Consider the following 26,209-nt stretch of genomic DNA (forward strand, 5'->3'; position numbering starts at 1 on the left):
AAATTAAGGGCCAACACATTGTATATAATTAGAATTCAACACTGCTCCACTGGAGTTTCACTTATTTATATTAAGTTACAAAAATGTTAAATGGATTTCAAATACTTATTTTTACTTCAACGGGCATGAGTGAATGATAAGCGTATAAAACGCGATGTTGGCAAATGTTCACAATATATTAAATAAACACTACTGAAACCTTAATTTAGTTAAGAAGATCATTACTTAATTTTATAATTCAATGTAGGATACTCGATGAGTGCAACTGAGCGATTGTGCAATACAATTTAATTTTAACTACTAAAAATAATCAAAAGGTGTCAATAATTTCCATGCTGGTTCAAGGTTTGTAATACATGAATTTTATACTATTTTAATAGGCATTTGTTTCCATTGATTCTTTAAGGGAATGAATTAGTTTCTCGGGCGATAAATAAAATATACGTATAACTTTCGCAGTGGTTGAGTAACCGATATTACATAAAACCTACATCTTTTCTGACACAACCGGTTCGTGGTTTGTATGTATCATAGTTTTAAACGTAATCGGACAAGAGAAAATGATAATTAATACGAAAACGAACTATGTCAGAATGTTGAATACGCGCTTGTTATATGAAATCACCAGAGAAGTTTCATAGAATGTCCATAAAATGCGAGGTTATCTTAAGGGTACTTGCTTTTAATAATAAGCATTAAAGAACGTTCTTAGCTTGTCGGTATATTATAACTTCACAAAATACCAGCAGGTTTTGGTTATCCTCGTAACCCGTACAAACTGTTTTTGGCGTGTATGAGTTAGCCTTTTCTCCGTTCGCAATGGTCGCTTTTAAAGTACATTGTTCATAATGAAGCGAATTTTGCTAAAACCATTGACAAAGCGGCATTTTGAGAAAAGGCAGTCGAAATAGAACGTGAACAACAATAGATTTCTTTCACCGTAGTAAAAACTTTTTACCTTTTTCCGCTAGATACATGAGGTCAAAAATAAAGACCGAAATCAAACGGACAATTTATTTTCATTTTAAATAATTACCTTTTTTGTCAGTACGCGAATATTCATGTGACATTAACGATGTTTGTACCGAGGTATTAGTTGAATTCCACATACAGTAAATCCAATACAGTATGATGACTCATTGTGCAATGATTTGCAAATTAGCTACAAGCTGAACAAAATATCCATCAATGATGGCCAATTCAATTGATACTGAGAATATCTAAACACATTTCAAGACTCTGTAAAAGACTTTCACCGTCGGTTTGAGCATACTTTATTAAGTAGTACACAGTAAAAAAATATTATTATCATTAAGCATTATTTCCAATTCAACGTCTCAAACACGCCTGTTAGACATGTTAAGTGGTAAGCATCGAAAATAGAACATTTCTGTAACCCTGGTAAATGGTCTAAATCAGAAATACACGTAGTACACGTGTTATATTCATTGCGAAATAGGCCTATTTAATATTTTTATATATTTATATTTATATTTTTTATTTTACAGTACTGCCCCTATAATTATATTGGATTTTTTGACGTCATCGTGTCATCGCTTCTTAAGGTAGCGCACCTCTAATGTTTTACCGCGATTTAATTTTACAATCATTGCCGATCTTCAATGATCGGTTATTTCCGAGAGATGCATTTTATTTTTTCAAACATCGAATGTTGATATATGTTTACCTCATTGTGTCATGTCGTGTCTTTTCCCCCGCCGGCGTCCGCCATGCTAAAACCTTAACATGAACCCATTGTACCCACAATTTGTTTTCGTACCCATTTTTTCGTACCCAAATATTTTTCGTACCCAAATGTTTTACCCAAATGTTTTTTGTACCCATTTTTTTCGTACCAAATTTTTTTCGTACCCAATTTTCTTTCGTACCCATTTTTTTTCGAACCCAATTTTTTTCTTACCCATTTTTTTTTTCGTACCCATTATTTTCGTACCCAAATCTATTTCGTACCCACATGTTTTCGTACCCAATTTTTTTTATACCCATATTTTTCGTATCCAAACTTTTTTCGTACCCAAACTTTTTCGTGCCTCCTTTTTTTTTGTACCCAAAATTTTTCGTACCCAATTTTTTTTCGTACTCAAACTTTTTTCGTACCCATTTCTTTTCTACCCAAATTTTTTTCGTACCCGAATTTTTTCGTACCAAAAATTTTTTGTTCCCATTTTTTCGTTCCCAAATTTGGTTCGTACCCACATGTTTTCGTACCCAAATTTGTTTATTCGCATTTATTTTTTTCGTACCCAAATGATTTTTGTACCCTATTTTTTTGTCGAAATAATCGGTTTTCAATTTGATTTGATCTCCTCACTCATTCCATCCCGCGAAACCCTTAAGGTGTCGCAACTCTGGTATGGAATGAGTGATGTATTGGACGTCTTCATTGATGACGTTCAATTTAACGAATGATAAAGGGGGCTAAGTTTCGTTAAGCTGAGGCAAATCACTGCGATTTGGGAGTCTTGAAAACTGGCCCAACACGTTTGCTGAAATTTGACATGTATATGGACAAGAATGCGATCTACCTGTTCATGTAGGCGTCATATCTGGGAAAAATCAAGTTTTCGAGTATTTTGTGTTTAAATATTTTTTATGGGAAACGGCACGCGCGCAGATAAACATTGTGACGTCACGTCATGAAAAGCGCTTAGGCTAGCTTCCATCTTGTTAATAAACAAGGAAACTAAGTTACGCGTTATTATTTGAATAAACAGTTTGGCGTTAAATCGATAAACAACGACGTAATAATTGTGTTTTTGAATATCAATACGAAGTACACATGCATGTCTTTTGTGCAGATCGAGTGTGTTTGTTTAGATACATGACATCTATGTGTTATTGTGTGCGACGAGTTGAAGAAAGGTTTACACGGCGAGGCTTTCCGAGACGTGTCGGATAAATGTAAGTACACACTGGTATTAACATGGTATTCTATTTGTCCGATAATATCTTTAATATACGTGTGTTTTTAATATCCAATGTAATTCAAATTACAAATGTCTGTTAACGTTTGATGAATTCGTTATATCAATATGCATTAACGTTCAAGGGGCATAATTTTATTTGAATGCGCGATTGAATGTGTAATGTTTGGATAATTAGTTGTTAAGCAGTAAAAATGATAAGTATTCAGTTTGCTTTATTTCATTTTCATTAAAAACATTGTTTTACTGTTTTTTCCATAAAGTAAAACAGTTAAGTCGCCATTATATCTTGAATTTTAGATATTAAAATAGAAGTCGGATATTTTATATTTCGGACGTTGCTACGCAAGTTAGTTGTCGACATAATATATTGATTTATTTTTTTCCTATGCAGTTGTGCAGCTGTTGACTACGTAATGATGCGCTGTTTAATTTATAAAATGTCTGCCTGCCCCTGATAATAATAAGTCTTTAACTTAACAAACCCGAGCAATGTCCATGGCCTCTCAAGATAATAAAAATATGTACAGCTGAGCAATATCAATGTAAAACTGATGTCTGGTTAGTGCAGTGATTTGTACACCAGATTCTCACATAGGTTATTCCGGTTGATAACAACACAATTGAATATATATCACTACACAAACAAATTATATAGCTGGTAATTACAATCGATAAATTTCATTGATTTAATTAAATTGTTTGCACAAATTTGGACACTCTTCATGTCTGGGATATGCTGGGTAAAATGACCTATGAATCAAAACAGACATCTTTGAATCAGCGATATGTAACAGTTAAAGTTTAAGACGTGTAAAATACCAGTATATAAATCTGAAAATATCCCACTAAACAAGGATGTACACCCTCAGTAATTTTATACCATACCAGTGTTTTTTTATGGCAATTTCGGGGCCGATATTCGGCCCCATTCCCCTAAAAAAGAGTATATATTTTCCCCCGATTTTTTTTTTTTAGAGAGAACTCTTTTATGATAAATATTCATTTCATAACAACTAACAAAGTATATAACAAATTAATAATATTAATAATATATTATAAAGAGTTACATTGAATTAGTATTTCCCTAATCAGTGTACTTTTCATATGAATTTCATGGTTTTCCCAAAATGGCCAGGAAAAGGCCTGATGTATCTATATATATTGTGTCAATATTTGATGATACAAACATTTTAATTTGGTCCATTTTATTGATAAAAAAATGCTAACATTTGCCATTTTATCGATTAGAAAGTCCCAATTTGACTCAAAATGGCAAGGAAAACTGAGACTGTGCATGAAGGCTTAACTGTCTGAAACTAATGTTGAAAAAATCATTGGTATATATTTTAGAAAAAGGACAGAGAAATTCAGCTGTGAATAATACATTCATACATACATGTGTATTCATATAATAAATTTCAAAAAATAGAAAAGAGTGAATTTTTTATTTTCCCCTTTTCCTAAAAAACGACGCGTTTTTCCCCTTTGGACGGGCCCCGCCACCATTCCCCTATTTGTGAAAAAAACCCACTGCATACGCATGCGAAGATGGTATGAAATACCTATCTTGTGTGACGTATTTTCATTTTAACTCTGGATTTTGATGACGACAAGTCAGATATGCATTTAAATATTTTTTATACGTATATTGTGTGACGTAATCTCATTAAAACTCTAGATTTTAATAAAAACAAGTCTAACACATTACATTTAACAGTAAAATATTTTTTAAAGTATCAAAAAAAAGAAAGTTTACTGGTAAATAAAACTCCTTCATTCCGTATAAGGATTGTACGTTACCAGTGATTTTTTTCTGCCCATAATTACAGCATCTTACAGGCCGTTTCCCAATGGCAAAAAGTAGCAATTTTTCCCAATTTGACATAAATTTTCCCCAAAATATGCAAAACGTTTCCAATAAACTAAATAATTGGTTTATTGAGTTTATTATACAGCAATTAAATTCCCCAGCACTTTATGATATAAATTTTAAAAATCATGCATTAATAAATAATTGGTTAACTGAAATTTATAATCATCATCATATTTGTAATGTTTACTTTTTCCCAATCGCATGGACTATCTCGCTTTTTCCCAATCCATAAGGCACAGGCTGTAAAATATAAAGCGAAAAAAATCACTGGTTACAGCAATGTGTGAAACAACGTCATTAAAAAAAATGTTTGACCACACTAGTGGGTAATTATGTTTACGAAAAATACAAACAATATAGATTTATGAAATAACATGTTATATTTTTATCACCCATAATCACTCATAAAAGCGATTTTAATATATATGTACATGCTTAGACAGTTTGTTAAAGCCAGTGCCTTTTGGATTCGGAAAATAAGCATGATAAACCATGAAATTGGGAAAAATAGCCGCTAAACCATACACTTGAGAAAAATGAAGAATAATTAATATGATTAGAATTACAAATGTTTTTAAGTGCATGTTTGAGTGCATTTTTAAATTTATATTATAAAATGCTGCTTCAATTTCTTCTTACCTTTCATAGGTAAACAATGAAATATCATCTGCTAGTGCCAAATATGACTGGGAAAGCTGATTTATGGTCATATCATAGCAAAAGTGAAGAAAATAAGTGCAATAAATGAATGAATTCAGATTTTGTTATCTGGAATAGTTGTATTTCAAATAGATCCCTCGCCCTATTATGGCCAAATAAGGGCTAAATTGCTTTGGGACTAACACTTAAAATCAAAAGGCATATTGGTTGATCGTGTAGCGTTAATGTGCTACATGTAGTCTGAATTCATCGCCAGGGACTCTGTGAACAACTTACGCAACAATAGCTTGTGCGTACAGCATGATCATTTAAACAGAGCCCCATTCCACAAACATGGAATGGCGGACATATTAACAATATGGACATTGCAGCAGGCATTCAATTGAGCCAGCCTGCATATTTCATAAAATTATGAACATAACAAGCTTTATCACTTCCTTTTATTCATAAAAAACACTTAAAATACATAAATGCATGTTTTTTGTATTGTATATCTTTTTCTATTTGGTATTTTTACTTTTCAGGTAGCGGAATCTGTATGTCTGCGGCTTATCCGAGGGAAAATTGATAAAGGTTGTTGATGCCAAAACAGCTACACAAGCAAATAAAAATATTTTTGATGCTAAAGGTGTGGAAGACTGTCAAATTCAGGATTGGGGTCCCTAAAATCCTTACGGTCGTGTAATTCCTGATGCAGAATGTATTGATAGTGCTGCGTCCTGACACGTAAAGTTTGTTGGCAGCGTTAGTTTGCTCTGAACAGGTTTACCATTATTCCTGCGATTAATGCAGTCCAGCTCAGTTGATTTGCTACTTGTAAACCTACAATTAGCTTATTATACCCACGCTTTTTGAAAAGCGTGGGGATATTCTGGTTATCTATGCCGTCCGTCTGTCCGTCCTGGCCACTATCTCTACCTACACTTTAAGAAAAAGAACCTTTAAACTTACACACATGGTATCTATATGAGCATAATGTGCGACCCTGCACTATTTGGAATTTTGATCTGACCCCTGGGTCAAAAGTTATGGGGGTTCGGGTGGGGCCGGGTCAGAGATTTTCACTAATTTTTTTATGTTATTTTACATTAACTTCTTCATTTCTACACCGATTTACTTACAATTGATACTTAACATATTTTATGACAATACGGTCAATCTCAACTATGCATGGCCCCATTACCAACCCTGGGGCGGCCCCTGGATCAAACATGCGGCATGGGGATACGCGTCGGCCTCTGCCGCGCCATTTTTCACCAATTAACCTCAATTAATACATGAACTAAAGATCTCTTATGACAACACAGTCTATCTCGACCATCCATGTTCCCATTACCCACCCCAGGGCCCCGCCCACTTTGGTGGTAAAGATCCCAAGCTATTTCAGCATAATTAAAATCCAAGCCATTTTTGTGGTCAAGACCCGAGCTTTCTCACCATAATTAAAATCCAAGCCAGTTTGGTGGCGGAGACTCCGAGCTATTTCAGCATTATTAAAATCCAAGTCAGTTTAGTGGTCAAGATCCTGAACTATTTCGGTATAATTAATATCCAAGCCAGTTTGGTGGTCAAGACCCCGAGCTTTTTCAGCATAATTAAAATCCAAGCCATTTTTGTGGTCAAGACCCCGAGCTTTCTAACCATAATTAAAATCCAAGCCAGTTTGGTGGTGACGATCCTGAACTATTTCGGCATAATTAAAATCCAAGCCAGTTTGGTGGTCAAGATCCTGAGCTATTTCAGCATAATTAAAATTCAAGCCAGTTTGGTCGTCAAAACCTCGAACTATGAGCATAATTAAAATCCAAGCCAGTTTGGTGGTTAAGATCCCGAGCTTTTTCAGCATAATTAAAATCCAAGCCAGTTTGGTGGTCAAGACCCCTAGCTTTTTTTAGCATAATTAAAATCCAAGCCAGTTTGGCGGTCAAGATCCTGAGCTATTTCAGCATAATTTAATTCTAAGCCAGTTTGGTGGTCATGACCCCGAGTTATTTCAGCATAATTAAAATCCAAGCCAGTTAAGTGGTCGAGACCCTGAGCTATTTCAGCATAATTTAAATCGAAGCCAGTCTGGTGGTCATGACCCCGAGCTATTCCAGCATAATAAAAATCCTTTCAGTTAAATGGCCGAAACTCCCAGCCATTTCAGCATAATTAAAATACAAGCCAGTTTTCTGAGCTATTTCAGCATGATGAAAATACAAGCCAGTTTGGTGGTCAAGACCCAGAGCTATTTCAGCGAAATAAAATCCAAGCCAGTTGGGTGGTCGAGACCCCGAGCTATTTCAGCATAATTAAAATCCAAGCCGTTTTCGTGGTCAAGACCCCAAGCTATTTCAGCATTTTTTTTTCGGCATAATTTGTTCTTACCCAATTGTTTTCGTACCCACATTTTTTGTACACACATTTTTTTCATACCCATTTTATTCTGTTTTTTTGACAGAATAATGCCCCCTTTTATAGTTAGAAAATTGAAAATTTGGGTAAGTTTTGTGTTAAGGTCTACTCTAATCCTAAAGTATCAAAGCTATATCGTCTACTTAATGTTATAAGTCATGTTACTGACATTTTTTATACATTTTTACTTTTTTCCCATTTTTGTGTTTTTTATTAAGGTGACAACTGTTTAATAATATTAAGTCTACCTTTATGGTAAAAATAATGTTTTTACCCAATTTTAAAAATTGACATTACGAACACATGTCATTTTCTGAATGTAAAAAGTAGCATAACTGACATTTAGTTAAATTTTCAGGAGAAGGAAAAAACTGCTTTATTAAAATAAAATAGGGATACTAACAGAGTAAAACAAACACATGGGATATTTTCATATTTTTAATACTGGTATTTTACGCATCTTTAGGCAGTTCTGTGTACCAAGGATAAATACAATACTTGGACATTCATGTACAATGCACAATACTTATAACCTGAATTGTAACTGTAATGTATTTTAGATTCAGAGATATCTGTTTTGTTTCTAAAGTCATATGAAAAATTAAGTTTATACGTTTATAGGTTTAAAATTGCAAATTGTCCTCTTACTTGCTTTTGTATTTCAAGATAGAATACTTTCCTTCCCAGAGGAAAGAGATCTGGGTTTGAATCCCAGTGGGGGTTTCAGAGGATGATTCATTTTAAGAAAAATGAATATATTTGCTGTAGTTTGTCTCTAACTTAACCAAATAACTTACAATGCCTTTAAAAATATGCAGTTTTTGATAATTCAATTATGCAAGAAACATGTATAATTTTAGGGTAGACTAAGACAGCAAACTAAGAATGGTCATCCATTTTAGTTTTTTTTAAAGTCAATAAACAATAAATGCATATAAGAACACATATTTAAAATAAAAATGCAACAATCAGAGGACATAATCAATTAAATAGTAAATGACTACTTAAAATAATTTTTAGCACTGTTTGTTTTTCAGAGATTTGTGAATATGCCGTTTTATGTTTTTCTCATTGAACTAATGCAATATGTGCTTTGGAACTGGAACCATATAGTGTTGGAAAGCTGGTGTTTCACGTCCAGTGGGTCCTTTCTTCCGGAAAGCTGAAAAGTGTATATGATCTCCCCACTCATTCCATCCCGCGAAACCCTTAAGGTGTCGCAAGTCTAGTCAAAAGTATAATTATGTGTAACACATGTTTCAATAATACTTGCTTTGCAAGATTACAAGTTTGAGAAAGTCTTTATATAGTTCATAATATACTGCTATAAAGAATGTACCATGGAAATGCAACTATAACTAAAACAAGAAAATAATACTCATTTTGATTTATTCCACATTATTTTTCATTAATCAATAAATGCGTTAATAATTTATATGAACAATAACGGACAAGTGTAGTTCAGAACGGACAAGTTAAAGTTCTTTAAGGGTTGTCCGTGGACAAGTATAGTTTTTTAGATTTCGCCACCCCTGAATGTTGTAGTAGTGAAATATGTTCATAAAGTTTTAGCTATTATCGTTGAATTGTATTTTGGAATATGTATAGTCTCATATAACTCAATTATGAGTGGCATTTATGTACTGTGTTTTAAAGTTATTGTGTATATGTTTTACTATGTACATGATGATGAGACTTTAATAAACATCTTAGCTTATCGGCGCTCATGTAGCCGAATACACGCATTTTGCATAAAGGTGTATACAATTCTTGAACATGTCACAGACAAATACTGATCTATATTAACGATCGAAGCAATACAGACATAATAAAATATTTGTTTCTGTAAAGAGAAAAGGTTTGTCATATTTTATACAAATGGACTAGACATTGTGTAAGTAAAAGTAAAGACTTCAATTTTTTTCGGAGCCAAGATTTTTTAATCCAGTAATACGTATTATACGTATTAAGAAGATGCTATGCTGTACATGAAGCCTAATGTTCGCTTGCTTTTTATCAGGACCAATTATTTAGATGAAATTATCTAGAACTGTTTATTTGTAGGTATAATTGTTAACATCGCATTGTTAACAAAATTCGACAATGCCATTTGGATTTCAAAAATTGAATAACACGCATTTAAAAATACCTAAATGAAATAATATCTTATTAAAATAATTTGAAACATATGAATATAATACTTGATGCAACAGCAAAATGAGGGTAAATACAAGTGATATCGAAATAGAGTTGATCCCGCGAACCGCTATGATGTAACGAATTTGTTCGGGGCTCGCTCTGATGTCGGCTTTTGAGCGATTGAGGTAAATATTTAAATCAGGCTAACATAATATGATTTGTGAACATGATAGTGTCGACTTTGATACCGAATTACGATGTTTTCCGGTATTCTTGTGCACTTAATAGGCTTATATACATTGGATCAAAATCATATCAAAATCATATAAAAGGCCATGCTTTACTGAGCAGGTATAATTCTTATCGCCTTTTATAAATACCAACAAATATTCTATACAGAGTTGTTCGAATGCAAATTTCAATGATAAACAAAATTCTGGTAACCAAATCGACATGCGACAAGAATAAAACATTTCCAGCAGTGCGTTCATTCCAAATCGTCTTAAAAAAAACGTTGTTTAAATGTCATATATTTTTATTGCAAATGTACAAACCTAAAATGGTCAAACGGTTAACAGATTTTACAGAATTATTATCTGTTGACAGATTGTATAATATAATATGAGGACGCTACTTGTTTTCATATATATCTTTGAACATGTACGTGTAAAAATCTAAAATGGTCAATCTGTTAACAGATTTCAGAGTATTATATGCGGACGCTACATATTGTATGGAAACAATGTTAGTTTAGATGATCATTACTTAATTTAATAATTCAATGTAGGATACCCGATGAGTGCAACTGAGCGATTGTGCAATACATTTTAATTTTAACTACTAAACATAATCAAAAGGTGTCATTTATTTCCATGCTGGTTTAAGGTTTGTAATTCATGAATTTTATACTATTTTAATAGGCATTTGTTTCCATTGTCTTCTTTATATCGTTTAACTTTATTAATACTTTCTGTCTGACGGGGGTTTATTGTTTGATTTATTTTTTAGCAGTCACATACACAATCAAGCTATGTAATATAGATCTTTTATCCAAATATTGCTGCTTCTTTTTGTATTTGCACGATGATTATTTGAAATATTTGTTATGTAATGCTATATTCTGAAATAATTTTCCAAAAAGAAGGGATATAGTTGACACTTGTTCGTAATTTGTTTTCATCGTTCTTCAAAAATTTGTTACTCTCTTGCTCTGGTCTCCTTCCTACCATTGAGTAATTAAATGGTAATTACAATAAATGCGTTTTAATTCCCTTTTAGTATTATTTAATTTGAGTTGCAATGATATGAAGTTAATTTTTTTCACATTATATGTTTCATGAATTTTGCTGGGACAAGTGTGAGGCTGAACGCTTTAAAACCGGTTTAAACCCCCAATGCTATGCATTGACCGTTCGATTGCATTGACCCAGCTTTATTCTTCTCTATGTGTATGTTGTTTCGTATTGTGCTGTTTTGTACTGTTTTGGCAATCGGTCACTTGCCATACATTTAGGACCAACACATTGTATATAATAAGAATGCAACACTGCTCCACTGGAGTTTCACTTATTTATATTAAGTTACAAAAAATGTTAAATGGATTTTAAATACTTATTTATACTTCAACGGGCATGAGTGAAGAATGATAAGCGTATAAAACGCGATGTTGGCAAATGTTCACAATATATTAAATAAACACTACTGAAACCTAAATTTAGTTAAGATGATCATTATTTAATTTTATAATTCAATGTAGGATACCCGATGAGTGCAACTGAGCGATTGTGCAATACATTTTAATTTTAACAACTAAAAATAATCAAAAGGTGTAAATTATTTCCATGCTGGTTCAAGGTTTGTAATACATGAATTTATACTATTTTAATAGGTATTTGTTTCCATTGATTCTTTAAGGGAATGAATTAGTTTCTCGTGCGATAAATAAAATATACGTATAACTTTCGCGGTGGTTGAGTAACCGATATTACATAAAACATACATCTTTTCTAACACAGCCGGTTCGTGTTTTGTATGTATCATAGTTTTAAACGTAATCGGACAAGAGAGAATGATAATGAATACGAAAACGAAAAACTGTGTCAGAATGTTGAATACGCGCTTTTTATATGAAATCACTTGAGCAGTTTCATAGAATGTCCAGAAAATGCGAGGTTATTTAATGAACAATCGCAATGATAAACAAGATTCTGGTAACCGAATCGACATGCGACAAGAATAAAACATTTCCAGCAGTGCGTTCATTCCAAATCGTCTTTAAAAAACATGGTTTAAATGTCATATATATCTTTGCAAATGTACACATTTAAAATGGTCAATTGGTTAACAGATTTTACAAAATTATATTTGAACGCTAACTTTATAATAGCAAATGTATAAATCTAAAACGGTCAGTCTGTTGACAGATTGCATAATACAATATGAGGTCGCTACTTGCTTTCATATATATCTTTGTACGTGTACGAATCTAAAATGGTCAATATGTTAACAGATTTCAGAGTATTATATGCGAGCGCTACATATCGTATTAGCTTTTATGAGATATGTGTTTGATTTGTAAGATTTTGTTACATAAATATACTTATGCAACTTACTTTCATTACACGCTATTCCTCTCCAACCATCTTTGCAGCCACCATTTCCACATGCACCCGTAACAACGTCGCATGGGCCCTCTAGGCAATGGCATTGCTTGGAACAGTTTGCACTGTAACTTCCGAGTGGGCAGTCTGAAACGAGACGAGTGGTGTATTTATGATTTCATAGTAAGAACATGTATATATTGTCTTCTTTATATCATTTAACTTTATAAATACTTTTAATCTGACGGGAGTTTCTAGCTTGATTTATTTTTTAGCAGTCACATAAACAATCAAGCTCAGTAATAAGGATCTTTTATACAAAATATTGCTGCTTCATTTTGTTTTTGCACGATGATAATTTGAAATATTAATTATATAATGCCATATTCTGAAATATTTTTTCAAAAAGAAGTGAAGTAGTTGACACTTGTTCGTAATTTCATTTCATCGTTCTTCAAAATGTTGTTTCTCTCTTGCTCTTATCTCCTTCCTACCATTGAGTAATTAAATGGTATTTCAAATGAATGCGTTTTAATTCCCAATTATTATTGTTTAATTTGAGTTGCAGTGATATGAAGTTAATTTTTTTTTTCACATTATATGTATCATGAATTTTGCTGGGACAAGTGTGAGGCTGAGCGCTTTAAAACCGGTTTAAACCCCCAATGCTATGCATTGCCAGTTCCATTGCATTGACCCCAGCTTTATTCTTCTTTGTGTGTATGTTGTTTCGTATTGTGCTGTTTTGTACTGTTTTGGCAATCGGTCACTCGCCTTAAATTAAGGACCAACAAATTGAATATAATAAGAATGCAACACTGCTCCACTGGAGTTTCACTTATTTATATTAAGTTACAACTAATGTTAAATGGATTTCAAATACGTATTTTTACTTCAACGGGCATGAGTGAATGATAAGCGTATAACACGCGATGTTGGCAAATATTCACAATATATTAAATAAACACTACTGAAACCTAAATTTAGTTTAGATGATTATTACCTAATTTTATAATTGAATGTTGGATACCCGATAAGTGCAACTGAGCGATTTTGCAATACATTTTAATTCTAACTACTAAAAATAATCAAAAGGTGTCAATTATTTTCATGCTGGTTCAAGGTTTGTAATACATGAATTTTATACTATTTTAATAGGCATTTGTTTCCATTGATTCTTTAAGGGAATGAATTAGTTTCTCGTGCGATAAATAAAATATACGTATAACTTTCGCTGTGGTTGAGAAACCGATATTACATAAAACATACATCTTTTCTGACACAACCGGTTCGTGGTTTTATGTATCATAGTTTTAAACGTAATCGGACAAGAGAGAATGATAATGAATACGAAAACGAAAGATGTCAGAATGTTGAATACGCGCTTGTTATATGAAATCACCTGAGCAGTTTCATAGAATGTCCATAACATGCGAGGTTATGTACTTGCTTTTAATAATAAGCGTTAAAGAACGTTCTTAGCTTGTCGGTATATCATAACTTCACAAAATACCAACAGGTTTTGGTTATCCTCGCAACCCGTACAAACTGTATTTGGCGTGTATGAGTTAGCCATTTCTCCGTTCGCAATGGTCGCTTTTAAAGTACATTGTTCATTATGAAGCGAATTTCGCTAAAACCATTGACAAAGCGGCATTTTGAGAAAAGGCAGTCGAAATAGAACGTGAACAACAATAGATTTCTTTCACCGTAGTAAAAACGTTTTACATTTTTTCCGCTAGATACATGAGGTCAAAAATAAAGACCGAAATCAAACGGACAATTTATTTTTATTTTAAATAATTACCTTTTTTGTCAGAACGCGAATATTAATGTGACATTAACGATGTTTGTACCGAGGTATTAGTTGAATTCCACATATAGTAAATCCAATACAGTATGATGACTCATTGTGCAATGATTTGCAAATTAGCTACAAGCTGAACAAAATATTCATCAATGATGGCCAATTCAATTGTTACTGAGAATATCTAAACACATTTCAAGACTCTGTAAAAGACTTTCACCGTCGGTTTGAGCATACTTTATTAAGTAGTACATAGTAAAAATTATTATTATCATTAAGCATTATTTCCAATTCAACGTCTTAAACACGCCTGTTAGACAGGTTAAGTGGTAAGCATCGAAAATAGAACATTTCTGTAACCCTGGTAAATGGTCTAAATCAGAAATACACGTAGTACACGTGTTATATTCATGGCGAAATATGCCTATTTAATATTTTTATATATTTATATTTTTTATTTTACAGTACTGCCCCTATAATTATGTTGGATTTTTTGACGTCATCGTGTCATCGCTTCTTAAGGTAGCGCACCTCTAATGATTTCCCGCGATTTATTTTACGATCATTGCCGATCTTCAATGATCGGTTATTTCCGAGAGATGCATTTTATTTTTTTCAAACTTCGAATTTTGATATGTGTTTACCTAATTCATTTAGAATACATTATTTTTACTATAAATATTGACTTTGATCCAATTATCATCTGAAAAATACGACTTCGCGATTTCTTAAAAGATCGACGAGCCTTTTTACCTGTTTACTTATGCATATCTAATTTAAGGTTGCACAGATGTGAAGTTGTCGTGGCCGAGTGGTTAAGGCGATGGACTAGAAATCTTTTGGGATCTTCCCGCGCAGGTTCGAATCCTGCCAACATCGCATACTTTTTGTGACGCGTTTTATTTCTTTTCTAACGTAATTTGATTTAATATAGCATATAAGCTATGTTTATTGTTAAATATGTTGAAAATTGTATGCACATCCTTCAATTTTTAAAATTAAAACAACGTTATGGCTAAATTGGGAAATTTTACTGCTGAAAATACGAATGATGCATGTTGCATTTTTATTTTTATTTCAAAAAGTAAACGGTAAATCTGTCTATTTCTTGGTATTTTTGCTGTATATAGTGTTTCTATAAAAAAAATAGTTTAAAATATAACTTAAATGATACTTTTTTGAATTTTATGACACTTTGTTTTTTAACCGACCCAATTTTTACTCGGCTGAAATCACTTACATTTCATGGCGCTATTCCATAGATAAATATTTGTAAAAAATAAATGTTTGTAAAAGAATACTTATTTTATCTTGTTTAAATTTTAAACACCTTTACTGCATCTGTACACACCAACTGCATGCCAAATTTGAATGAATTATGGAACTTTTATATACCCCAGGGGTGAAAATAAACTGGACAAAAGCCGAGCGTGAGGGTGGTTTTGAAAAAATCGGTATATTTTTTTAAAAAGCATGGAAAGCCTACCTACAAATTTGCATGTAGTTTAGTGAAATGATGCTGACTAGGAAAATATTTAATTAAATTATATTTGGATATGTGCCCATTAGGGGTGCGCTACCTTAATTACGTCATCCGACACACCTTCACTGTTTTTGGTTATATGCATATTTATATAGGTCATCGGGTTTATGTCGTTAAACTGTATTAAAATTTTCGCTCTGACGGGCGTTTCTTGTTTAATTATTTTTTAAGCAGTCACATAAGCTATGTAATATTGATCTTTTACACCCATTATTACTGCTTGTTCCTGTATTCGTACGATGATGATCTGAAATATTAACTATCTGATGCTATATTCTTAAATCTTTTTCTAAAAAAAAGGGATGTAGTTGACACTTGTTCATACTTTTATTTTATCGTTATTCAAAAAGTTGTAACTCTGTTGCTCTGGTCTCCTTCCTTCCATTGAGTAATTAAATAGTAATTAAATAAAATGCGTTTTAATTCCCTTTTATTATTGTTTAATTTTAGTTTCAATGCTATGAGGTTAAATTTTATTTTTTACTGATATGTATCATGAATAATTTTGGGCCAAGAGTGAGATTGAGCGCCCTAAAACCGGTTTAAACCCCCAATGCTTTGCATTGACCGTTTCAAGGCGGTGACCACAGCTTTATTCTTCTTTGTGTGTATGTTGTTTTGTATTGTGCTGTTTCGTTCTGTGTTGGCACTTGGTCCCTTGCCTTAAATTAAGGACCAACTAATCGATTATAATGAGATTGCAATACTGCTCCAGTAGCTGGAGTTTCACTTCTTTCTACTTTATTACTTCTTCAGGCATTTAACCACGTGTATTGCTTCACGTGATTTAAAACGTATGATGTAATAAAATATACGGTGAAAAACTGTACATTTACCCCAATGTCTGTAGACGTTAATTCTCCAGTGGGCGCCACATATCTGGCTTCTGTCGCCCGGACAAATACCATGACACTCCTTCTCATGCGCTTGGGTGGCAGAATTAAGCCTATTGCCACAGAGGCAATGTCTCCACCACTAATTGCAATCAGAAACAAAATATATTGATAGCATGTCCGTTGTTTACGAATAAGCAATATATTGACTTTACAACGTATTGTTCAAAGGGATTTCAACTTTTTGTTTACTGATGCTTGTATGTTTAGAGGACATATTTCTGCCAATCTGCAGATTGAAGACATTATCAAGGAAAAATACGAGAGGCGCCCACATTATATTTGAACACAATGAATTCCACAAAAATAACAGCAACTGTACCTTTATTAAAGCATTTGTTCAATATGAGTTCAATAACATGCGAAAATAAGCTTACACCTTTTTTGCCACGATTTAAGAGTATTGTTAATAATATACTGGTCCAGTCTTGTCCACTCGTCCTTAAGAGCTTTTTAAAACCTTTTACATAGTTATTGGTGCGATTCTGATAATGATTCCCCTATACCAAAGTCGAGTATCCGGAGACAAAGGCATCCATACATCACTGCCAATGAAGTTAACGTTCTCCTTCTTATAAATCTGGAAGGCCTGTTGTGATTTGTGATTTCAGGCACTGTCCTGATGGAGAATCATTACGTTCCGACCATCTGGAGACAGTTTCGGAGCTTCATTTCGAAGAACCGTCTTCAATACCTAATTGATATAGAATATGCAATTAACTTGAGTCCCTTTGTTGATTAACCGAAGCTCGGGTTTTCCTCTATAAGTGGTAATTTCTCTTTGTTAAGCTTCCAATATTTTGGTGATAATGTAATAAGCAGTTCCTTTAGAATTGCTTAATATGGACGACATCTCGTGTTGGGTCGTAGATTATCTTTGGCGTTCATACGATTGAATTTGTTGATGGCATCCGATGTGGTCACATTTCAATGATATTAACATCTAGGAATTGGAAGGTCAGGATTGATATTTTGGAGTTGATGTCCAATATAATCATGAATGTTCTTGAGAAAACCTAACGCATTCGAATACCCCACTGTTTTGAACTCATTTTGAATACTCCCATACAAGTTATAGCCGTCATAAGTCCAACAACTACCCCTTCTAATGTATCACTAATTATTATTGAACAAGATAGAGTAAAAGCTATTTTCACATGTTTTTCACGCGGTACTTTGTACAGGTGTATAATGTACTATGGGCGCCTCTTGTATGTTATACTTTATACAATAACAATGATAATAAAAAGTTAAACACACAATGTATAACAAATAGGGAATACATAGGGATTACGCCTAATATATTTAATTTTCATAACAAAAATATTTTAGATATACCATTTTATTCTTTGGGTTGCGTCATGTGTCTTCGCTAAAAATGTGCTACGTTAAATCTACAACCAACCTCAACTCCGAAATATTTGTAGTGGCTGCAGTGTTTTGAACATTCGGTTGGTGAGTTCGAATCAGATAAGTGATCATAATCTGCAAGGATTCGGTTGCCGCTATCTTGATAACAGCCCATATAAATGATGTCTGTAAATAAATGTTACATAATCCTAAATTCATCAATGCAGTCGTATGTTGAAAGCCAAATCGATCATGTCATAAATAACGGAAAGATCGATTCACTGATGTATTTATCATAAGTGTGTTTTACCACATAAATTTCGGGCGAGTTTATGATCTTTAAAAACCGTCATTGCTTTTCGTTGGATTTTAACAAACACTGTATATGTTATTTTTTTTCAAAATTAGACAGGTATAGACAATTCTACATGACACCGGTTTTGTTGCGTACATGAAGGATTTGTTCATAAATGTGATATTGTATGGACACGAATTGTAATACACCAATCGATGCCAAGGATACAAGAGTTTTCTATTTAGTTAGTAGCAGACCATTAACAAGTGTTACCAAGTAAGGCACGGTTACAACTCTGAATTGTAATAACGAATGTATTTTTCATGGTTTTAGTAGAAACGGATAAGATGAGTAATGTTTATTCAAATAAATAGGAATAATGCCACAATATAACAAATCTGAGCAATGTTGTGTAAATGTTGGATTATATGGCACTTATGTCATCTTACGTGTAAATCAATTTCAGCACCAAGTACCAAGGACCTTGGCCATGTAAATACAAATCAATGATATTAAAAGCAGTTGTGTTATTAAAAAACAAACATGATCACCTACGTTGTTTTTATTTTCAAAATTGCATTACGAATTTATTAAGCTTCGTATATTGAAGAAAATAATGATAATGTTTACATTGATGTATAAAATATGGCAAAATGATATTTATCAACTACCATAACATACACCTTGGAGTTTTACACTCACCTTTCGCAATTAAACTGAATGAGAATAGCAATCAAACAATGGGTCGTTAATTTCAACTCTAATTATTTTAATAAACTAACTAAAGAACATTTAAGAAACATTAAGTGCCGAATAACAAAAAAGTATGCGATCACGGAATCGTTGTTAAGGACTAGAAAACAATTTTACAATATGTTTAATCGCAACAAGTAGTATTTGTAGCACACTTAACGAAAAACGGTAGTTATTTATCGAATCCAAATAATTATTTCAACCCTTGTAGCAATATTGACAAAATAATTCTTTTTATTTAATTTAGAGAAACGGTTTGCCATTTTCTACAAATAAAATGCACAGTGTGTTTTTGACGATGCTGCTTTAGCGAAGCAGCTCGTCTAAGTTATCATACCATGTACAAATTCTTCACAATGGCGACCTATGTAAAATACCGAGCCAGTCCTATAGATAGTTCGATTAATCTAATCGGCATACCTCGCTGATTATAATTGATAACATTCTCCTAGCAGAGTTGTCGTTCGTGCCTCAACATACAACAATGGCTGCGCCCATGAGAGAATGTGAACAATCGTGTCAAAACTTTCTAACTGCATAAATCGGCTTGTTTGGCTATTTAGAAACTGTCATTTAGGATATATTAATTATTTATTCACTAAATCTCCGCTAATGACAACAATGGATGGAATTCAAATGATATATTCGATGTGAATGAAGGACTTTCTGGATCTTGACAGCTTCACACGGCAAAACTGGCATACTGGTATTTTTAGTTATCAATTTGAGTCATATTTTGCTTTATAAATTGTATTCGAGCATTTTGCGACTTATTGAATGACTATGATACCCGATATCAACATATCATATGGGATTTGCAGATCACCAAGCTGTCCTGAAATTCAAAATTGATTACAAAGTCTTTGCTCAAATTAATGGTTTGTTTTTTTTACTTGTTTTTATTTTAGTACTTGATATTATTTTAAAGTTTAATGAACTGCGTCACAGTAAAAAAAGACATTTATGCGATTGTGGCCAGTTTTGGTCCAGATCAGCCTGCAGTCGCTTGAAAGCTGTTTGCTTAAACCGGTTTTCTGACAATAACAAATAGTTTAATTGGAATTGGATACTGATTTGACTGCCCTTTTCCTGTGACCTGGCTCAAATAATAGAATTGTCATTAATCAAATGATTTTATTTCGAACATTAATCAAGTGTTTTTTTTCTGGTCCCTCGGGATCAATGACTCCAGCACTTTCGTGTTGAGAATTGAATACTGCTTAAGGCGATGCTAGGGGGCGTGAGAGATAATGCATCTTCCATTATCTCTCATGAACCGACTCAATAAAACCGAGTCGGCAATATTTGACTTAATTTTTGGTTTGGTTGCTCTCGAGGGATCGAAAAATTTCAGAATCTTTCTTAAAGCCTAGTGGTAGAGTGTCGACTTTGATAGCAGGAGGTTGCGCTGCGGGTTTGATCCCCAGAAGCGACATTCAAAACTAGCAAACTTTGTTTTCTAAAAGGCTGCTAAACCTGATATACTAAGATAATGTGAATTTTCTCTCACATGATTGCCATCAGTTATATTATATAAAAACTCACAGCAGTAGTAAACAATGGGACAATAATTAACGAACGCATCTTTCATTTGTCTTTGACACTTTGAGTTTGACATGGCCTAGATTGAAATTTGTGACTTGACTTTACCAGCACTCTTGTGACAGAGCTAAAGTGTAAATGTACCATTGAAGATCACCTAAATCCAGATTTGCTATTACAGAAGTGTGAAAAGTTTGAAGGTTGTGACAATTAAGCAAAAATGGGTCATTACCGAGAAGCCACAACTGATCTATGACGGTTTTAAAACAAGAGATTTCAGTGCCCGATATATATTTGCTTACATAGTTCAATAAAAAATAATTTCAGAAGCCTGGTGATAGTTTATCGTTAATGTTACCAATGTGTAAGACCAGGGCCTTGATTTTCAAATCTAGGACATGCATGGTCAGATGATGTCATTAAAGATTATACTTTTTTTTTCAAACACATACACATGTAAACATGTATTTGTAACTAATGTAGATGTTATAAATAGTAAAATGGTTTGATGGACTGCTTGGATGTGTAGTTACATAATAAAGAGCATATCAAACTGTTTTATTTCAAATATTTGTGCATCTTTTTTACTTATATTGATAATATTTACAAAATTAATGTATATGAATGATAAAATTTACTGAAATCATTTAAATGATGCTTAAATCATGACAGTAATTTATACTGTTAATTAGTAAATATATGTTGCTTGATACAATCATGTACATCTATATCAAATGAGATCATACTGTAACTTCAATGATGAATTTAAGTGAATTAAATTGAATCCAAAATGTAAGTCACTCCCATCTCTCTCCCGCAGCGCGCATACCTAAAGATCTAAAATAGTATACATTATTATGTATCATGTTGTTTAGAGGGATGATTTTCCCTCTGTTGTATCAATGTATTGTTTTACTTCTTAAATCAGTGTGTTTAAAGATATATACACATAGCTCCGGTGTCAGAGCTTCAGGCAATTAATATTTCACCCCCTGATCTTTTTTCTAATAGATATTTTAGCTAGTCCCTACATTCAATTCAGTCAAATATATGTTAAGTAGTATCTGTACACATCGGTAGATTGAATTTGTACATTAAATATTATTTTTAGTGTTAAAAGATAGTACAAATGTTCATGCTAGATGAATTAAGAGCCTTAGTCAAGCTGTATTTAAACATTTTTAAATGGTAAAATTTTCTGAAATGTATACCCATTTTCTCTTGAGCACTGGTCAGATATAAAATGTATACCATTTAACCACTTTTATATCAAGCTCTGACCATATCTCAAATGTATATCCCTTTTCTCTGGCACCCTGGTCATCTCCTGTTGATAACCTAACAAACACCTATCAAAATGGCAAAGTATATGCAGAACAGTTCATTATATGCAATGGTTGGATGAAATACTTCAGAAAAAAATTGTCCAGCTTTTCACATGAAAATCTAGTTTTTACAGTCATGGAAAAAGAACCTGCACAATACAAATCAAAAACACTTTTTATCAGTGTATCACCCCATATCTTGATACTCTATGTGCATAAATATCTCAAGTCTTCATGAAATCAGGACCAAAAAATTGTATTTGATGTCCTTTATCTACCTGGCTATAGTTATCAAATTATTATAAGCTCAATCAGTATATTTATATCATCATTTATGCTTGGTGTTTTGTAAAAATATACACAATCTTGCAGTTACATGATAGAAATAAATAATAACCAAGCCACCCATAATATAAAGGTAATTGGCAAAGCCTATGGTAAAAATATGAAAACATTGAGTGAAATCGCCCTCTCGTGCCAGCAAAAACAACGCGTTGACAGGTTGTCATTTTTTACAGTTTTACTTTCACATTCATTTTGTAATATCAAACTAATAACAATTATTTGGCTGAGAAAAATATCGCCATTGCTTATTTAATATATTTTCTGTACATTTCTTCAATAAACTCACATCATTACACGATTTTCTTCGTAAATTCAAACATTCCTGACAGGCTACCACTTTGTTTACATAGTTCGCTTGCATATTGACGCGCAGGTAGGACCGCATTACCGCTTACAAAATATGTATTCATACTATTGCCTTCGAGGTACTTATCCGATGTTTGACGGAAAGGGCCCAGAATGTGCGATTGTGGGTCAAGTTCCCACAGGTACTACTTTCCCGTTCCAAGTTTTTTTCCGTACCCAATATTTTTCGTACCCAATTGTTTTTCGTTCCCATATTTTTGTTTCGTACCCACATTTTTTTCGTACCCACATTTTTTGTTCGTACCCCAATTTTTTTTGGCATAATGTTTTCGTACCAAAAATTTTCGTACCCAAATTTCTTTTCGTACCTACATACACAATTTTGGTGATGTAGATAAACTTAAATTGATGCTTTTATATCCATCCTTTTCAAAAGCTTCGTAACACCAGTACTGTACATTTTATTCGGTAATCAAGTATTAAAGCCCACTTATTTTGTCTGGTAATGGGACGTTGTACATGAAGCATGCTTTTTTTCCTGCTTTTAATCAGGATACATTATTAACATGAAATTCTGGAAAACTGTTATTTGTATATAGACTTAGTTAACGTCACATTATTCGAATTCGGAAATGCGTTTCAGATTTCAAAAACTCAATAATTCGCATTTTAACTAGCATATGTATCTGATTCATTTTAATGTTGAATCGCGGGTTAGGCTCGTAAGAGTCTCGACGAACTCCGCATTTTTAATTATTGTACTGCAATTTGTTGCGATCTCGAAAGTTACTGAATGTATCTTAACAATTAGAATAGTTTGTGGAATCGTTAAATAGCAGAATAAAATCTCAATGAACATTTCATCGGACTTGTCATCCCATCGAATTATGTTGCACATATGTTTAATCGCAATAAGTAGTATGCATAGCACACTTCTTTGAACGAAATACAGGAGTTATATATCGAGTCCAAATAATTATCTCAACAATTATAGCAATAGTTTCGGCTGAAAAATGTGTTGAATTTGGAGAAAAGGTTTGCCGTACTGCAAAGTGTAATTTTTATTCGGTAATCAAGTATTGAAGCCCACTCATTTCGCGTGGTAATGATACGGTGTACATTAGCATGCTTTTTGCCTGCGTTTAATCAGGACACATTTTTTAACATGAAATTCTGGAGAACTGTTATTTGTCGATAGACTTTGTTAACGTCACATGAACCAAATTTGGAAATGCGTTTCATATTTCAACAATTCAATAGTTCGAATATTAAATTATATCTTATTTGACCGATTTTAAACATATGGATATAACACTTGATGCAAGAAAGAGGTAGGTTAATATGTGTTTGAGATGACCACACTATTCTTATGCATATTTAACTACATGAATGACCTGACAAGTAATAGCGAACCACGATGTAACGGATCAGTGCATAGGGAAATACATTTTAGATAAATTAAGCTAAAAAGAGAAAGTCGATTGGTTAAATAGATGTGAAAAAATGTATATTTTTAAAACGAGCATTCTTATAATCATTACTACCGTGCACGGTGAATGTGTACGTCAATCTGAAACCCCTTGCACTAACTCCGGAGTTTGCGGAGAAGACAATACGTGCAGAGTTCGACTGCGACGTAAATCGCATAAGTGGCATTGTCCCGCAGAACTTCCCGATAGACGGATAGGAGGCGTCAGGTCCGTTGAAGAGCTCCAGGTAGTCATAATCGCAGTTGGAGTGGCTCTGCAGTGCGAACTCAATAAATTTCACCTGAAACACACAAACAACGAGTTATTAAGTGTGACTTTATTGTTAAGGAACTGTGTGTAGGTTTAACATATTGAAGCTTGGATTACATATATATAATTATTACCTGGTAATGTAAACATAAATATTAATAATATAAGATTTATTTTAAATGTCAAATGTTATGTGAATATAAACAACTTTCTTTATTAAATACCACACGAAAATTTAACAAAAGTAAAATTGTTGTCGGTTTATCGATCAATAATTAAAAGTTAAGTATGAACATTGATCCAGTAGCCCTCTGGTGCGTTTATGACCCAGGTACAGTGCACTTTGCTGTTGTAATTTGACGGGAAGTTGGGGCTCGTGATGACGCCAAATTGATCCGTCAGGGCCCCGCCACACTCTGTAAAGGCAAGCATTATACGATGAAATAATATTGAATGAGCCTTTTAAAGATTTGAAGTAAAGCGCAGTTAAATATATAGTTTTTTTATTTCACTTAATTCTGTTAAATGTATTGCGTAAATATTATAGTTTTCAATATATACATTACAACTGGTGGTCTGATTTATATTTAAATTTATCTTGTTTATCGGCGCTAATAAAAAGCCTGAGAAAGTGTGAATATTATTAATTAAAAATGCAATTGCTAGTCCCGTCACAAAACGTTTAATAACGTTAATTCACGTTCGTTAAATTAACACATAAATCGTTGTTACAATTACATTATTGTATTAGTCAAGTTATCGTGATTTTGGAAGATTTGTATTTCTTTTGCAATTACGTCCTTGACACTTATACTGTAAATAGATTTAGTAAATAATTTGTAAGGACATTTCCAACATCATGTTTGACATAAATATTGATAATAAATTTGAAAATTAAACTTAAGGAAAAATACGTTAACAGAAGTGTTCACATTCTTAAAATACCCGATAAGCACAATCGCAGTTAAGAGCTTTGCGTAGATAAGAAAAAAATGAATATTGTGATTGATTTTTATTTTTTATGTATTACTTGTTGAACTGTTTGATGTCGATTACCATTGAAATAATTATTAAACAGAAAATTTAACGATATTTTTACACAGCGTTATATTTAATTCCTGTACGTTGAAAGCACCATTACTTAAAAGTAAATTATGACAATTCATAGTACTTTGATTTCTTAAAGCGCCCCCCCCCCCCCCCCCCGAAAGACCAACAGTAGAACACAAATCTTATGCCGCCCCCCCCCCTAAAAAATAAAAAATAAATTATTTAATGCTATATGGATTCGGAGCGTGCGACTGAAGTGTAAGCTGACTTATAAATGACAAAGTCATATTAATACATCTCAAATTTTCATGAACTTTGTATACATGACGCTCTCCCATTAATTATTTGTATCTCGGAGACTGCGGAACATATAAGTAAGTAATCTGCGTAGTATATAACTTTGATATATTTTTTGTAATGATTTTACGAAAAGAAGTTTTCCATTCAATTTCTGTGTATGCACATCACAAGTTCATGTGTGTTTATATATGGTTTTACAACACTATACCGGTATATTTGCATACCGCGGTATATTCAAATAAATGGAATACATATATTAATATATATACATATTTTGAACTATAACAGTACACACAAAAAGAAGCAAAATCTACAAGTACAAACCTGTCAAAAACATAATTGCA

General features: G+C 32.9%; 1 protein-coding gene across 4 annotated transcripts in view; it reads right to left on the reverse strand.

Annotated features, from left to right (window-relative positions):
* The window catches only part of LOC127845697 (multiple epidermal growth factor-like domains protein 10), an 85,395-nt gene that overhangs the window by 29,992 nt on the left and 29,194 nt on the right, over positions 1 to 26,209 (reverse strand). For 3 of the 4 annotated variants that reach the window (XM_052376786.1, XM_052376784.1, XM_052376783.1), the window contains 5 exons: positions 24,810 to 24,931; positions 24,321 to 24,546; positions 18,266 to 18,396; positions 16,804 to 16,942; positions 12,630 to 12,764 (listed from right to left, as the gene is read on the reverse strand). In XM_052376786.1, coding sequence (XP_052232746.1) covers positions 12,630 to 12,764; positions 16,804 to 16,942; positions 18,266 to 18,396; positions 24,321 to 24,546; positions 24,810 to 24,931 — 753 coding nt within the window. The remainder of the gene's footprint in view (positions 1 to 12,629; positions 12,765 to 16,803; positions 16,943 to 18,265; positions 18,397 to 24,320; positions 24,547 to 24,809; positions 24,932 to 26,209) is intronic. The other variant, XM_052376785.1, reaches the window with a different exon arrangement.

The sequence above is a fragment of the Dreissena polymorpha genome, chromosome 9 (genome assembly GCF_020536995.1).
Source record: "Dreissena polymorpha isolate Duluth1 chromosome 9, UMN_Dpol_1.0, whole genome shotgun sequence".
NCBI classification, from domain to species: domain Eukaryota; kingdom Metazoa; phylum Mollusca; class Bivalvia; order Myida; family Dreissenidae; genus Dreissena; species Dreissena polymorpha.